Source organism: Harpia harpyja, chromosome 4 (assembly GCF_026419915.1).
Source record: "Harpia harpyja isolate bHarHar1 chromosome 4, bHarHar1 primary haplotype, whole genome shotgun sequence".
Classification (NCBI taxonomy): domain Eukaryota; kingdom Metazoa; phylum Chordata; class Aves; order Accipitriformes; family Accipitridae; genus Harpia; species Harpia harpyja.
Window position 1 is genome coordinate 68,694,575 of NC_068943.1, and position 17,872 is coordinate 68,712,446.

The 17,872-nt window shown below is 40.5% G+C and overlaps 1 protein-coding gene across 4 annotated transcripts in view; it reads right to left on the minus strand.

Moving 5' to 3' along the window:
- The window catches only part of ZDHHC14 (zinc finger DHHC-type palmitoyltransferase 14), a 122,295-nt gene extending 104,849 nt beyond the window's left edge, over positions 1 to 17,446 (minus strand). For 2 of the 4 annotated variants that reach the window (XM_052784638.1, XM_052784637.1), the window contains exon 1: positions 16,185 to 17,444. In XM_052784638.1, the coding sequence (XP_052640598.1) occupies positions 16,185 to 16,435 (251 nt within the window). In that variant the 5' untranslated portion in view covers positions 16,436 to 17,444. Of the gene's footprint in view, positions 1 to 16,184 lie in introns of all 4 variants that reach the window. The other 2 variants (XM_052784639.1, XM_052784640.1) reach the window with 2 other exon arrangements.
- Between the last annotated feature and the right edge of the window lie 426 nt (positions 17,447 to 17,872).

The window sequence follows — 17,872 nt, forward strand, 5'->3', positions numbered from 1 at the left end:
ATCCTGTCGCATCGTGGGAAAGCATCGGAGGTGGAAAGCTGCCGTATGGAGTCCTACATGACAAGTTGCAGAAACTGCTGAAGGAGAAGGTGAATCGAGTCAGTTTGCAGAGGTGAAAGCCATCCAGCTAGCATTAGATATTGCTGAAAGAGAAAAGTGGCCAGTGCTCTATCTCTATACTGACTCATGGTTGGTGGCAAATGCCCTGTGGGGGTGGCTACAGCAATGGAAGCAGAGCAACTGGCAGCGCAGAGGTAAACCCATCTGGGCTGCCACACTGTGACAAGATATTGCATCCCGGCTAGAGAATCTGGTTGTAAAAGTACGTCATGTAGATGCTCACATACCCAAGAGTCGGGCCACTGAAGAACATCAAAACAACCAACAGGAGGATCAGGCTGCCAAGATTGAAGTGGCTCAGGTGGACCTGGACTGGCAACATAAGGGTGAGCTATTTATGGCTCGGTGGGCCCATGATGCTTCAGGCCATCAGGGAAGAGATGCAACATATAGATGGGCTCGTGACCGAGGGGTGGACTTGACCATGGACACTATTGCACAGGTTATCCATGAATGTGAAACATGTGCTGCAATTAAGCAAGCCAAGCGGTTAAAGCCCCTGTGGTATGGAGGGCGATGGCTGAAATATAAATATGGAGAAGCCTGGCAGATTGACTATATCACACTCCCACAAACTCGCCAAGGCAAGCGCTACGTGCTCACGATGGTGGAAGCAACCACTGGATGGCTGGAAACATATTCTGTGCCCCGTGCCACCGCCCGGAACACTATCCTGGGCCTAGAAAAGCAAGTCTTGTGGCGACATGGCACCCCAGAACGAATTGAGTCAGACAACGGGACTCATTTCCGAAACAACCTCATAGACACCTGGGCCAAAGAGCATGGCATTGAGTGGGTGTATCATATCCCCTATCATGCACCAGCCTCTGGGAAAATTGAGCGATACAATGGACTGTTAAAGACTACATTGAGAGCAATGGGGGGTGGAACTTTCAAACATTGGGATACACATTTAGCAAAAGCCACCCGGTTAGTCAACACCAGAGGATCTGCCAATCGGGGTGGCCCTGCCCAGTCGGAATTTTTACATACTGTAGAAGGGGATAAAGTCCCTGTAGTGCACATAAAAAATATGTTAGGGAAGACAGTCTGGGTTACTCCTGCCTCAGGCAAAGGTAAACCCATTCGTGGGATTGCTTTTGCTCAAGGGCCTGGGTGCACTTGGTGGGTGATGCGAAAAGATGGGGAAGTCCGATGTGTGCCTCAAGGGGATTTAATTTTAGGTGAGAACAGCCAGAATTAAGCTGTATATTAGTTGCTATATAACCCTGCTACTGTATGTTATCCTTACTATAATTATGTGCTATATCCATAGTACTATAGTAAGAATCACTTAGATCAAGCAAGAAAAGAACTGTGAGAAAACTGAGCAAAGCGCAGTAGTGATGGAACCAGAACTGACTCCAGCATGCAACAATCCAACGGTGCACACCATCCTCCTGCTGCGCCAAATGTCACCTGCTTGTCACACTGCACTGAAGCCCAATTCTGCTCTACCGACTGAGAGGACTTTGCACCATCCCTCCTGCCCAGAAAGACTGGTATGACAGATGGAGCCCAGAGTCGGAAACTAAATGAACTCAATGAACATTTTATGAACATGACCCATGAACTAAAGGAATGATATCTCTGTGTGTGTATACATATATATATATATCATTGCTTATATGTCTTAAAGGAATGGAAAGGTGATGATTGATCAGGATGTAACTAAATGTATGGGAACTGTGCATGACGTCAATGGTATAGAATAAGGGGTGGATACTGTCCTGGTTTCAGCTGGGATAGAGTTAACTGTCTTCCTAGTAGCTGGTACAGTGCTATGTTTTGAGTTCAGAGCGAAGAATGTTGATAACACTGATGTTTTCATTTGTTGCTCAGTAGTGTTTAGACTAATGTCAAGGATTTTTCAGCTTCTCATGCCCAGCCAGTGAGAAAGCTGGAGGGGCACAAGAAGTTGGCACAGGACACAGCCAGGGCACCTGACCCAAAGTGGCCAACGGGGTATTCCATACCATGTGACGTCCCATCCAGTATAGGAACGGGGAAGTGGGGGGCAGGGATTCGCCGCTCGGGGACTGGCTGGGTGTCAGTCGGCGGGTGGTGAGCAATTGCACTGCGCATCATTTGTACATTCCAATCCTTTCATTATTGCTGTTGTCATTTTATTAGTGTTATCATTATCATTATTAGTTTCTTCTTTTCTGTTCTATTAAACCGTTCTTATCTCAACCCACGGGTTTTGCTTCTTTTCCCGATTTTCTCCCCCATCCCACTGGGTGGGGGGGAGTGAGTGAGCGGCTGCGTGGTGTTTAGTTGCTGGCTGGGGTTAAACCACGACAGTTGCAAAAGCAAGGGCTAGTGCCAACTGCTTAAAAAAAAGTTACAGTACAGAAAATAAACTTACTTTTGCCAAGAACAGTCAACTATTGGGTATAATACTGCACCTCCAGACTATCATTTAGCAACTTTAACTGTTGGTTGAACTTTTCTAGGATGCAATAATAGAAAGGTATGTGCATTGGGAAGGTCATGTTTACCTTTCAATCAAGCTGGATGTCAGCCCACAACAGTTTCACTTACTGGGATCCAAGCATGTCACTTGTTTTTCTCATACCAGACTGTTTTGATTTTCACATTCATAGCCAATTGCCTGTTTCCCAAACTCCTCTCGAATATGAGCTGACTAAAAAAGCAAAATTATTTTATCCCACCTAATCTTTATATGCTTTCCTCTGAAATGTCCTTCTGCCCCCAGCACACTTTTGAAATACTCAAGTACTGGAAATGAGATTCTGGCTTCCAGCGACTAGCATTAAAAAACAATGCACAGAGCAGCCTGATCCTAAAAGGGTCTGGGGTTCATTACATTAGAGGAAAAACCCCATATTTTATTCCAAAGATGAACACTCACATCAGTGATGAGAAGTCTCAGAGCTTCCACAGCTCAAAGTAAAGAGAAGGGAGCCTTCTGAGCTTAGTGTCTTGTAAAAGAAGAGTGATTATCCTTTCAAGGACTTATATTGAATTAGAATCATAGAATCATTTAGATTGGAAAAGACCTTCAAGATCATGGAGTCCAACCATCATCCATGCCCACTAAACCATGTTCTGAAGTACCCCGTCTATGCGCTTTTTGAATACCTCCAGGGATGGTGACTCAACCACTTCCCTGGGCAGCCTATTCCAATGCCTGACAACCCTCTCAGTAAAGAAATTTTCCTAATATCTAACCTAAATCTCCCTTGCCGCAACTTGAGGCCATTTCCTTCCGTCCTATCTCCAGCCACCTGACAGAAGAGACCATCACCCACCTCACTACAATGCCCCTTAGATTCATCTCAGTCGTATTTCAGTCCACAACTTCTTCCCCATCTTCTCCTCTATAGACAATTCCTTCTGCTCTGATTAGCTTTAGGTGTCTTATTTAACAAAATCATTTTAAAGGCCAATTCTTTTATTGCTCTGTGAATAGAGCCATCCACTCCAACTGCCTCTTGCATGCAGGCTGCTCAATTTCCCATTAACTGCTCTATGATTCTTTCTTCATCCTCCTAAGCTGAAACTTTCAACATTTACAATACCAAACAAACCAACAAAACAAAAAAACCCCACCCAAGTAGGCAGCTGAAAGGGACTCTGAAGAAACAGGCAATTTCCCTGGGTTGTCTTCTCTTTCAGCTGAAGCATGGGAGAAATGGCAAGGATTGAGAATACTCCTTTCCCGGTTCAGTTTAACATCTTTTGAACTCACTCAGCTGTTTTTATACAAACTAAGGTGAAGAAGCATTCGTGCAGCTTTTCCATAGGCTCTGCTATCAAATGCAATACAATACATTGGCTCTGTAGTCTGGATATGGGGAACACACACTACACAGGCAAGGATGTGGGAAGAATCGCTTCAGTTACTGCCCCTGTGTTGTGTTACAGAATTGGGTATAGTGTCTTTTTAAAAAAAATTACAGAAAACTCATAGGACATGAACAACTACAGAACACTTAATATGTTATTCGAAAGATGCTGCAGTTCAAGTTCTGTAAACTACAATCCAGTTGCTTCAGAAATAAAATATGATTAAGAAGTCAGAACTCCATAGACTCTCATTAAGCAACTAAATAGTAAATCAGGTAAGCCTACAGATGTTCTGTTTGTGCCCTCACCGATGCCAAACACTGAACCAAGAGTACGTAACAAGTTTCCTCAAGTTGGGATACAATTTCAAATCACAACTAAGATGATCTGACAATCTCCTCCCTCTCGCTTCCTCCCTTGCACTAGTAATAACATTTTTCTGAATTTTCAGGGATTCAGCTCAGGGATCTAAAGCAACAGAAAGTTTTTCTTTGTGTGGGCAGAAGGGAAGGATAAACTTTCTGCAGCAAGGGAACTCCCTGAAGTGGTTCACCACTGGGTGTGGAAAACAGCAGAGCCAGACAAAAGAAGCAACATCTGAGGCCTGGGAGAAGGGAAGAGGTGGGTCCATCCCTTTCAGCAGCCTACGACCATCAGATTAATCTCGCTGCAACTGAGCCTGCTAAACAGAAAGGAAACTGGGATGCTCCTATGAAATACTCTAAAGTTTTGTTTGAATTCATGAGCAGTAAGAATCCAACCCCCGTCCCCTCAGAAAAAGCAGGCAGGTCTACAGGCATGAAGTTCACTCTGAAACACAGTGCTTTGAATATGCGGTATCGGGAAATGCCCCTTTGGCTTCCACCAGCCTCAGGGAAACTTAGCAGTAATAGCTACTATAGGACATAGATATTCAGATATATTTCACTCAAATAAAATATGCTTAGTTTCACTTAAGCTTTCTCCTCCTACCATTGTATTTCCAATTTTTAATCCAGAACCGGAGACCTGCCTTACTGGAATTATTTACACCCACTTTTTTTTTTTTTTTTTTTTTTAAGCAAATCAATGTTTAAAGGGAATTTGGATTAATCTGATGTATCTAGGGTGTTTTCCCTTCTCCAGAGTTAACAAATCCATCTTTAGCAGCTGGATCCTTTATGTCTAGGAGTCCCAAAGCTGGAACATGCTATCTGTTAAGGTAGAAGAGTTGGTCTGAAGCTAGTATTGTCAAGTAGCAGGCTCAAGATCCTGCAGGATCTGAAAAACTTTTTGACCTGGCTCAAGCACTGGGAGACAGACCCCATGATTTCACATGTCTGCACTATGACATAGGCAAATACAATGTAGATTACAGGAAAAAATTGTACTCTTATGACTACAGAAAGGGGAAAACTAAGTCTTTCAACTTCACTTTTGCTGCCTCCCCATCCCTTCTACAGCAACAGTGCTCTTAGTCTATTAAAAGTGAACAAGTAGCTAGGAAGATTAGACAAAAGGAAAGAAAAGCTCACAAAATTTAAGTGAGACACGGACCAACTGATGAACACATTACGCTGCTGGAACAACTGTATACAGAGACATTCTTCTGGATGAAACTGATTTTATTTAAACCTAATGCTGTTGTTTACATGATAAGAAAAGAAAATACTAACTATAATTTAGCAAAAGCCAGATGGATAGTAGAGGGCAAAGCTCGGTGAGGAACAGCAGACAAGTGAAAGAAAGCAGGAAAAGAACTTCCAAGAAGTGTTGGAAAATGCACTTTGAACTGAGAGCGCCATATTGAAAGGTGACAAGAGAAGAGGGGACAAAAAGAACAGCTATGGCTATTTCACTTGCAAATTTTTAAGTTTTGTTGGACTGAGACTTTAGGTTCAGATCCAAAGACTAGATAAAACAGAAGTTCTCATGAAATATGCATGTAATAAATGGGTCATTAAAACAAGATTAAAATTATCTCACTAGATATACCTTTTGCTGTCTGATGGGATGAAGCTCTCCGATTTTCACAGATAACACAGAATGGCTGAGGTGGGATGGGACCTCTGGAGATCATCAAGTCCAACCCCCCAGCTCAAAGCAGGGTCAGCTAGAGGAGACTGCTCAGGTCTACATCTGGTTGGTTTTCAGTATGTCCATAGCCTCTCTGGGCAAGATGTGCTAGTGTTCAATCATCTTCACAGCAGAAAACCCCAAGCCAAACAGGCAAACAGGAAAAAAAAAAAAAAAAAAAGAAAACTTTTGTCTTACATTTAAATGGTATTTAATTTTGCGTCCATTACATCTTGTCCTGTCACTGGGCACCACTGAAAAGAGTGCAGGGGTCCTTTTTTTTTTTTTTTCACTCCCCCTCCCCAGTCAGGTACTTACTTTAATAAGATCCCCCTGAGCCTTCTCATCTCCAGGCTAACTCACTGAGGCAAATCAGAAGTGACTATGCTCTTTACACAGTGCACTCCAATCTTTTATATCACACCATGCAACACATTTCATTTAGCAGTCTACTCAGACTAATGACAAAATTTACTTGGCTGTTTCCACGCCCGATGCCTGTCCAGCCCTGGAAAGAGTTCAAATCAAGTTGAATGATAAAAGTATCTTAAAAGTTGTATTTTTTCACTATATAGAAGCACAATGTGCTTCAGCTCTGAAGAAATTACATTTATTAGAGAGTTGCAATACTGATGAGAGAGAGGTCACTGCTATTCTAGCTTTTACTTTTCTTCTTAGTGCTTTTAACTGCTTTACATAGTTCCAACTTAGGAAAAATTGTAACTCTTCCACACTGTAATTCAACACTAGAAAGCCCTTTTTGCTAATAAAAGAGTATTTACCAAGGAACATGCATAGATAGTTGTGCCATGAAAACCCACACCATGAGCACAAGCAAGCATGCCAGCAAAATTTAAGTACAGGCTGGTCTGACACTTGCTTCTCTCTTGCCTGAAACACGGCATTCATAACGCATGGGATATCTAACAAGTGTACTGAACACACAAGACCAAGACTGCAATTTCCTGATATCCAGACAGTTCAAAAAAGAGGGTACACAAAATTTATCACAATCAGAAAAAAAAGTTTTGTATTAGCACTCCTTTTCCTAGGGCAAGGAAAAGCTTCCGATCTCGGCCAACGTTGTTTAATCTACATTCATAACTTCCAGTAATATACTGAGTGTTTATGCTAAAATAGTAACAAATGCTTGTATATTTGTCTCTTGCTCTTAAGAACTAATATATAATATATATTGGTCACATGTATAGGAAACATATACTAAAATGCACAAATTTATTTCATAAATTCACTCAATGCAGACAATGCAACAGTGTTATCTCGCACTTAAACTATAACATGAAATTCACAAACTGCAGATTTTATGTACATCTTGACTTCTGAGTTCAGGTTCTCAGTTTTCAATTTAATTCTCAGTATTCTATTTAATCTCTGTTTTGTAAATTTTTCTTTTAAAAATAAGAGTGAAATTTAAAGCAGCAGCTGAACTGACTGCATATTCACCACAAAAAGCACATGCTGCCAGTATTTATTGCAGTAAAAAACTTAAGAGGATGGCAGGAGTGGAAAAACAGAAAACAAAAACAGAAAACAAAAACAGAAAACAAAAACAGAAAACAAAAACAGAAAACAAAAACAGAAAACAAAAACAGAAAACAAAAACAGAAAACAAAAACAGAAAACAAAAACAGAAAACAAAAACAGAAAACAAAAACAGAAAACAAAAACAGAAAACAAAAACAGAAAACAAAAACAGAAAACAAAAACAGAAAACAAAAACAGAAAACAAAAACAGAAAACAAAAACAGAAAACAAAAACAGAAAACAAAAAACAGAAAACAGAAAACAGAAAACAGAAAACAGAAAACAGAAAACAGAAAACAGAAAACAGAAAACAGAAAACAGAAAACAGAAAACAGAAAACAGAAAACAGAAAACAGAAAACAGAAAACAGAAAACAGAAAACAGAAAACAGAAAACAAAAACAGCTGTGATCTCATTAGCCAAACTCATTATGTAAGACCTCATTAGCCACCATCCCACAATAATGTGAATAAACCCTATGGACACTGATGAAGAGGAAGTGATCAGGGATACAGAAGCTGAATAATCATATAGCACTACAGCACACTGTCAACTTAGTAGTTAAAGTTCTGGAATGCAATTGGGTAAGTTCTCCACTAATGCACACTGCAGAAAGCCCATGGTCGGGCTTTGCACATACAAAGCCCCCTTCGCCTGTTAACTGCAGGACGAACAGGAGTTTGAATATGAACACAACAGGCTAAGGGACAGGGTGTGTGTTACACAAAACTGAAACTCCAAAACACTTCAGCTTCCTTCCCCAGGTACATTTTATGTTAGTAACATTTAATACTTCTGCAATATGAGAAATATGAACAGAATTTTATTTTTGGCTATTACACATAGGCTTCATCTTGATTTCTTGATTTTAGTCTGTTTCTTCAGTTTGTAAAAAGTTTGACCACTGTACAGTTTTTGTGTTAAGTTCTGAAAAAAATGGGCTGTAATTATATGAAGTTTAATAAACTTTGGTAATTCCAGCTGACTTCAGGAGATTTTTCCCCTTTTCCATCAGCTTTGACAAATGAAAGATGAGCAGCATTGACATGTACAAACCTTTACTGGCAGCCTGGAACTTAAGTGATCATCAGCTACTATGGCCTCGCTTAGAAGGATCATCAATTAGGATAACAGAATTCCTAGATAAAGTTGTTATAACATTTAAGCAATTTTTCAAAGTGTTACAGTGTTTTAAGTCAACGGGTTTTTGACTGGGCTATTTTGAAACAATCACGCAGCTTAGAAAGTTAAAAATATTCTCAGGTTTCTCCTCTTCTGCAGTCATCTTCACTTTCTCATTAATTAGTTCACATCTGAATGTTACAACTAACAGTTTAATGCTACACTAGAACGGAGAGATGGTTTCCACTAGAAATCTTGTTTTGCTGTTGTTTTCAAATACTCAAAAGGTATAACTTAGTTATTAAAAGAGAATTTATATATTTAATGTCCAGTTCAAATTTCAGCATTTCAGTTCCTACTGAATCTACAAATAAGCACAGATATTTTTAATAAAATATTTTTTCCAGTCCCAGGCCCCGTCCCCACCACCCAAAAAAGAGGATAATGAACAGAACAGTTTGGTTCAAGTTCTGCACAGACTAATATTTTCTCTTTTTGTTCTAAAGGAAGATAATTTCTCAGTCATCCAGATCCACTGATATACTTTGTTTTGTATGAAAAGCCATTTACAAAATAATAATGCAACACAGCTATGCTAGAAAATAAATCATGTAGCAACAAAGGCCTTTTTTTCATCAGTAGTCCAAATTTGAACTTGAGTAAAAAGAACACTTTACATGAACCTAAACATGTAACATGACTCCTGAGAAACTGACTTGAGAAAACATCTGAAAAAAAAAAAAAAAATCTTTCCTTCAAACAAGGTATGAAAATCTCTGTGGGGTTGATATGAGAAAAGTCCCAGAGATGGTCACATGACAATGCCAGTCTTCCAAGAAGAACTAATAGAAATTAGTTTTTCAACAGCGTAAATCTATTTGACATGACTCTCCCTACACTTGGTTCCAGAAGATACATTTTATACCTTTGACACACATCCATTCAGATAAAGGGGCAAGAGTACCTACTCAGGGAAAGACAAAACAAAACAGGCTTACTATACAGATTATATCACCAATAGAAACCTCAAACTTTTGAGTGATAAATTAAGATAGATTTTATCAAACAACTGTCATAAAATTACAAGTCTAACCTCACATTCTAAAGGCTGAGGATGTACAGATGTATTATCCATCAGCATTTGTAAATATTTGAAGACATTTATATAGGTAAGAATAACCAAACTTTTGAAATTACCTTTTTTCCCCACTCTGGAAGGGATATCAACTATCCCAGGTGAGAATTTACACCTATCTACAACAATCACGCTGAGCTATGATGAGTGTAGAAAACCACCCCACCACAGACTGTGATGAAATTTCCCCTCTTTCTCCAAGGGGTCGGGGTGACATCAGGAAAAGACCACCACGAACGTTCACATTTCACTCTGAAGATGCATATGTATCAATGGTCCAAAGCTACACAGTGATCTCCTCAAGGTCCTGAGACGACATGGTATCTGAGAAGCCAACATCACTTTTTACACTGTTATACTCCCTATTTTCATTGCCCTCCACCTCTGCAAAGAAAAGGTGGAAATGTAAGTAGAACTATAGGCAAGAGAGGAGTAAATTAAAAGACCAAAAATTACGTTCAAAACTTGTCTTCTCCACAACACAGTAGATAAAGGCCATCAGCTAAGCTGAATATCCAAAAAAACCCCAACAACCAAAAAAAACCAAACCCACAAAAAAACCCCAGCCTCAGAAAAAAAAGCAGTTTAACATTTATTTTGGAAAAGGTGTTAGTGTTAAAAAAAACATAAAAAGCCTCTGCAGTTTCAGGGGAACTAAAGAAGGTACGACTTCCAAAAACAAGAGAGGTTATCCTTCTGTTATCCTCACAGAATTTTACTCTGAAAAATGAAACATTTAATCATTACCCATTTCCACATAAATAGACCTAGCCTTGAAAAGTAGAGGTGCATGACCTTATATCAAATGTTATTAGTACGTTTCTGGGTAAAAGGATTTAAATTTATATCATATAATTCATTCAAAGCAGGTTTAAAAGTTTAAACTGATGTACCTGCTCAGTGAAGTGCTACTTTAAGATAGGGTAGTACAAAACTATTTCCTTTCGGCCAGGGAGAAACTTCAGCAGACATACTTGCACAGATCACTGGGAAACTTAGAAGAGATTAATTAAGTAAACTTTCTTGTGACCAAGGAAAGTCCCTTGTCAAGGAATAAAGTATTAGATGTACTTTGTACCTGAAAGTTAACATTTCTGTATCTGACAGTTAACATTTTCAGGGTAATTTAAGAGCAAAGAATAAAAACCAGCTGGTTGGAATGCATGCCATCCCTTAGGAATTTCCCATATCATTTGGTATATCTATATAAATTCAATACAAAGAGTATACCCTAAAGATTAGACTTAGTGGAAATGTCATGGAATACAGTAAGTTAGAGATGCGTAATATGGCAAAATGAGAAACAGAAATATTGCTCTGGTTTAATTTTAATGACAGACTTTTTTTTTTTTCACCCAACAAAGAAAACTGGGGGAAAAAACACCTACTCATAGTCATCACTGCATTCGCCTGCGCCACTATGCACTCTTAGGTGGCTACTGCCTTCCATGTAGAAAAGGATGCAGTTCTCTGTTGAACAATCATTTTAGTTTATATACCACGATTTTTGCTTTAAAATCTGTTTTAACATCCTCAGCAGAAAATGCCCTACAAGTTTATAGCAGCCTTTAACAGCTGAAGTCAGATTGGTAGCACTTCCTTCTAAGGAACTTATAGTTTAAGGACATGGTCATCAAAAGACGCAAGTAACCTAACTCAAGAGCAGAGGAAAAAAGTTAAAGGAGGTTATTAGATGAAGAACATTCCACCTACTTGGAATATGACCTCACACTAAGAATCCACCTCTTGCAAAAGCAGAAAACATTTGCCATAAGATGAAGATAATTATTGATACCACAGTGAAAATGCTCAGCTTACTGACATCAGTGTTTACACAGAGGTTTGTCACAGTAAGTAGCAAGTTACACCACTTTGCCATAGCACACACGCACTATAGAAGTTCAATATTGAACAATCTACACTGCATCAGAAAGCGTGACTCATGAATGTCCTCCAGTCACACTGGTTTTCAAAGTGGGAGGCATGGAGCTGGTTGCCAGCAACAAGAGCAGATAGAAAGCAATGATTTGTACACACATATGCACATAAACAGTCACAGTTTAAATAATTTTCCAGCATCCATCTTTTGAAAGACAGTGCAATGACACCAATGCTCACAAAAATCAAATGTTAACTAGCTAAAAAAAAAAAAAAACACAACAAACCAACCAAACAAAAACCCCTCCAGTTTGTTGAATCAGTGCAAGTGTCAAATGGTATCAGAACTGACTGGGCTCTGACTCACGTTTACAGAGAAAAAAGCTGCACTACTTCAGCCCTTCCAGCATCCTACCATCTGCTCCAACCTTCTTCCAGAGCCACTCACCCTGCAAATGAGTTGACAGAAGAAAACATGACTGTGCCTGAGTCAATTCAGTTCACTTGGCATCATCACTTCAACCCACCTTTTATGGGAAGTTTAATTTGCCTGCCTGAACTGAAGCAGCTCAGGTGCAGACATGTTCTCTCCTGCTACCTGCGCAACGAGGTCCAAGAAGGAAGGGAGCTGGCACGCAGGGGCAGCCTTAACTCACAGTAGCAAAGCAGCCAAGCTCGTTTACCGCTCTGAACTCGTGAAGCTTGTGCATCCATACAAGATTTGTCATTTAACAACAAGATGTCTGTTTTACATATCCTACTGTGTTAAATATGTCATTCAGCCTTCATTTTGCTTTCCTGTAACCTACAAAAACAGTACACCAAATGACCATAGGCATAAAGGGTTCTTTTCTCCTTTGAGTATGGATACCTAGCTGAATAAAAGCAGTAAGTATGAAGTGCTTTAGTTTTGCCTCTCTTTATTGCACCAATAAAGGACTTTACATATATGTAAATACAGTGGTTGAACTCACTAGGTACAGCAGTGAGATCTGCCCTTCAGTTATGGATGTTATCTTTGCTCTGGGGAAAGGAATTTGTTTTCTAAGATTTTCATGCAGCTACTTTTACATGAGCACTGAATAGTTTAAAAAAACATATATGTCTGTGTAATGGGGCAAGGCGAAGGAAAAAAAAGGAAGTGCAACACAAAGCCAAATTTGCAAGAAGAAAAGAAAACCAGCTAAATCTCACAAGGTTAGAGTTAGGAAATATATTCCCATGATAAAATAACATACCCAAATTTTAAAGACAAATTCATTTGTGGTGCCTCAGCTTGAGCATTTTAAAATAGGCATCATTTTTAAGAATACTTCAAGCACAGCATCCCTCTTGGGACCCAAAAGTGCTTGCAATAATTCACATTACATTTAATAGACAAGTTACATAAATAAAACTGCTTGTAATTTGCATTCGCTTCCTTTGGAAGGGGAGGGAGGCAGGAATTATAAATATTTCACCTGCTTGAAAGCTTATGGTTTATTGTTGTTTTTCTTTTAAGCAAATTCCAGCTTACCTCTGAAAATGAACAAGAACAGTGAAATGATAAAAGGAAGAAGTGATGATGTGCTTGGAGTATATGAGAGAGAAAAGTCAACAGAAAGGAATAAAACCAGCTGAAAGTAGGAGCTAGAAAAAGTAGGCAGGAAAAAGCACAGAAGCATAAATATGAAGAAACAAAGATTACAAAGGCATGGTTCAATGTCAAAAGCTATACAGGTCAGGATGTATGACATATGTTTGCTTTTGGAGGGCTAGGATTTGTTGATTCAGAGAATTGTATTTCTCCCCTGGAAAGGATTCGAAAGCACATGAGATACAGCTATGGATGAATGGGTGTCAAGAGTATAAAATAAAAGGAAGGGGGGAAAACCATGTTGGAGGAACAAATGAAGCCAAAAGGATAAAGGACAAGTGTTTATGTTAGCACAATGTTTTCCCTGGAATTGGCTGTCAAAGTCATCTCTTTCCTACTCCCCCTCTTCACTGCCTGCCACCAGGGAATGACTTGGAACATGAGTACCTATTTTCCAGCTACCAAAACCGAAGGGAACAAAATCATTTCTTTCAATTGCAGGAAAAAGACCAAACAATTCCAAGAACATACAGGGTATCTTCCTGTATGTTCTTCCTGACAGTTTGACCTTACAGTTCAGACACACATGGCACATGCCCATTTAAAAATCACTTTGCCTCACGTGTACACAAAGGACAAACACATTTCTGTCATATTCTGTAAACGGTTCGTTAATTAGGAGTGTCACAACCAAATCAGCCAAATAATGGAAGTGACACTCTAACAACTCAAGATGTTATCAACTGATCAATAAATAGTAACTTCAGACCACCAGGAAGACACGCAATTAGAAACTGCTTCAAAGTAACACTTTTTAATCAAAGACGCTCCCCTCTTTTCTTTGTAACATTAACAACCTTCTGCAGTTCAAACATCACAAACATGCTGAACACCATTCTCATAGTCTTAAGGTTTGGTTTTTAATTAGCTTTCAGAGGATGAGTAATAATTTTCCCGTGTAAGTGCTTTTTAAAGACCAAAATCCACCTTATTGTTATAAAAATGAAATATCATTGCCACCCTCTACTTTGATTTTTCTTAGGAGAGTGCAAGTGATAGAAGAATGACTCAAGACCAGTACACACACACACACAGAATTTGTGTAGTTATATAAAGCCCAAGATTTTTCCCTGCTTCAAGAATGCCAGTTAGAATAAACACCAAATATATATCAAAATGCTGTAGCTTGACTAAAAATGTTGTCCATCACATACAGTTACACTCCAAATAAGCTCAAAGACATGACAGAAGTTGTAATGTTCGACTCTGGTAGAGGACATAACTCACAGTAGTAATGAAATCAGAAGGTGATGAACAGCTAGCAGCTTGTGCTGCTTTAGCAGTTCTGAACCATGCAGCTGCAGAGAATATCTATCTCTGAAGGATCAAAGTGTTAAAACATATAAATAAACTGTAAATGGTGGCTTAATAAGTAAGTTTTACAATCACGATTATAAAACATTACAGTTTTGATCTTACATTTACATTCTGGTACTTGCGGGAAGTCCAGCACTTGCCTTCAGAGGCTCTGCTGAAGGTGATGAGACCGCACACAGATGCAAGCGTCAGCCCACAAGAGAAAAGCTTTCCAAAACCAGGCCTAATTGTGGCAAACAGAATAGAGTAGCACCCAGTCCCGATGCAATACTATCAGGCTACACCTTTAATACCTCTGCTGAGCTCACGTATATATTTAGCCACTGGTTACCTGCTGAGGATTTTTACCTTCTTTACTGCTACCAGTATGTTAAGATGGACTACATTTAACTGGTACAATTTTGGGTTTGTTAATGTCACTATCTTCTTCCTTGAAGATGCCAAGTAATGAATGACCTTTGTTGTTCAACTGTACCAAGTAAACCAAGCAGAATTTCTGGAGGCACTGAAGCTTACTTATAAATAGCTCCTATTCAAGAAAACAGTAAGAGCTGTATATGTAATTTGAAGAATTTTTTCCTGCCACAGACCACAAATCAAATTTAAAACAGGTAAAGTAGTATTAACTCATTGAAAAGAATTAAATTATTACTATACCAAGTGTTTTAGCAGTGTGAGCACCTTTGTACTTGGTGCTTTAAAAAAAATAAGTAAATAGAAGTCAAACTGTATTGTTCACATCAAGTGCCTAATTCTTTATTGTCACGCATAGTTAATTTAACCACTTGAACCTAACTGCAAAAATCAGTATATTTGATTTGCTGTCACTGTGTGTTCACTTTATACAGATGAAAAGGACTCCTGAAGATTCAGGGCAACAGAGAAAAAAGCCCTAGGAGGACACCAGAAGCGTGCTTAAAAAAAATCCAAACCTGCAAACTAAACATAGCTTAAACTAAGACCAAACTCACATACAAGTTATCACAAACAGAAAGTAATGCTGTTACCTAGTGGTGGAAAGCTAGGTACATGCAAAATTGTACAGCGCTCTTTTTTTTTTTTTACTAACTTGGAATTGTCATCTATAAGCTACTAAACGACTTCAAGAGAAAAAAAAAACACAACAGGCCTAATTCATAAACTAATGGAAGATACTGCTTTTCTTGCATTCAGTTCTGCAACAAAGGGTCACTACTTTTGCACCTGCCAGTTTTGATTCTCAGCGGAGTAACTGACAGACAAGAAGCTACATCATTTCCTGACCATACCAAACCTGCTGTTTTACACTCCTCTTGCAACATCAGCAAGAGCTGGAAACCTGTGGTATAAAAGCACTACTACCTTAATCCTCAGACATCAGTTTTCCACAGAGTACGATAACCGAAACAGGATCATACATCCCTCAGGATCTTATCAGGCCATATTTTCAATTATATAAACCAACATTAGCTGAACTCAGTCAGCATTCTTTATGGCATCTCGATAAACGTGTACTTTGCTTTCAGTCAGAAGATAAATACTAGAGGAAGAGCAGAAAGATATGAAGACTTTAATGTCACTTACTCAAATGCAAAGAAGAGTCCACTGGTGACCAAGATGAGAACAAGAGTCAGGTAGAAGACTCCAGTCTGTCGAGCCATCATGATCCTCCCATTGCAGAAGAATTTGTTTCTTCCAGGAAAAACCTCCCATTTTCTCTTGGGAGCTGATTTCTTTTTCTTATGGGGAGACTCCATGGGAGACGAAGAGCTGTGTGTGCTGATCTGACTGTATTCACAGTCTTTCATGGGCCCACTACCACCTCCAGGAGTCATCAAGAGAGAGTAAAATGTGGGGAGAACCCCACCAAAAATATATACAATATATATGTGCAAATATTCTTCTGACCAAGATAACCCTCTCCACCAGCCCCAGTTAATAAAAAAAGCAAATAAAAAGATGAAAAGTCTGCTACCAGACTAGCAATAGGTGTATCATGCAAACACCAGTTAACTCTTCAGAAACCAAAGCTGTCATATCAGAAATGCTTGAGAGGGATCCTTCCTTCCTTCCTCCACCAGTTACAAAACAACCATGTAGGACAATCCTTTTTAAAACAACTTATCATAAAACAAGACCCCCCCAAAAAGTAATTCTAAAGCAGTTAAGCTGTCCAAAAAAATTTAGTCTTTTTTTTCAAGTTTATTTTCGAATGGGAGGGTTGGTTTGGTTTTTTTTCCTTCCCACGCACACCCTGAAAAATCTCTCCGAGGGTCAGAAGGCTGGTCAAGGCAAGGTTTAGCAATCGAGTCTATCATTCATAGAGATTTGTTATAATCCTCCTTTGCGCAGCAGATTTCACCGCTAAAAATGACCGTTTCTAAAACGTTCCCTCAAGAGACACGCGTAATAAATCATTAAGCAAAAAAAAAAAAAATATATATATAAAAAGCAAGAAAGAAACCAGGCTGCAACTCCAGCTTCCGAGAAACACTTCAAGCTCTCTTCTTCCTGAAGCCGCAATTCAGCGGGAAGCGGCCGCCGCTCCGCGCAGACCAGCGGGCGCACGGCTTCCCGCGGGCCCTTCTCCCCGGTCACGACTCCACCGAAGGGGATTCTCCCGAGCCTGAGGCAGCCCGGGGCAGGGCCGGTCCCCGACAGACACCAGCGCCTGGGGAGCAGCTCCTCATCCTCCCTCCCCGCCTCACGCCCCGCGCGGCGCCGCCGCCGCGCTTAACCCCCGCCTCCCCCTACACAACAGGTCCCCGCCGCCGCCTCATGCTCCCCAGCGCCTCAGCCCCGCGGGGCGGGCGGCCGTGCGGAAGGGAGGGGAGAGGGGAGGAAAGGAGAGGAGAGAGGAGAGAGGAGAAGGAGGCTTCGCCGCCGGTGGGAGATCTCTGCCGGGACTTCTCCCTCCCTTCACCATCCTCGCCGCCCGCCTCAGGGCCGCCGCGGGCGGTCGCACGCCGCCGCGGCGCAGGCTCTCGCCCACGGCCCGCGGCGGTGCCGGGCCCCCCCCCGCATCCTGCCCCCTCCCCTCGGCGCAGAGGAGCGGCTTCCCGCCGGCGTCCCTAGTTTCGCTGTGCTTTTGCCCGGAGCAAGGTGAGGAAAAACGCCCAGCTCCCCCGCCGCCAGCCGGAGAGTGGCGACTTTCTCTCCCCCACCCCTTTTTTTTTTGGAGCCTCTAGCCAGGTTTCTCCCCGGCAGCCAGACCCAGAAGCAGCAGCTGCCACCTCTTCATCTTCAGGGGGAGGCGGTAACCACCGCAGCGG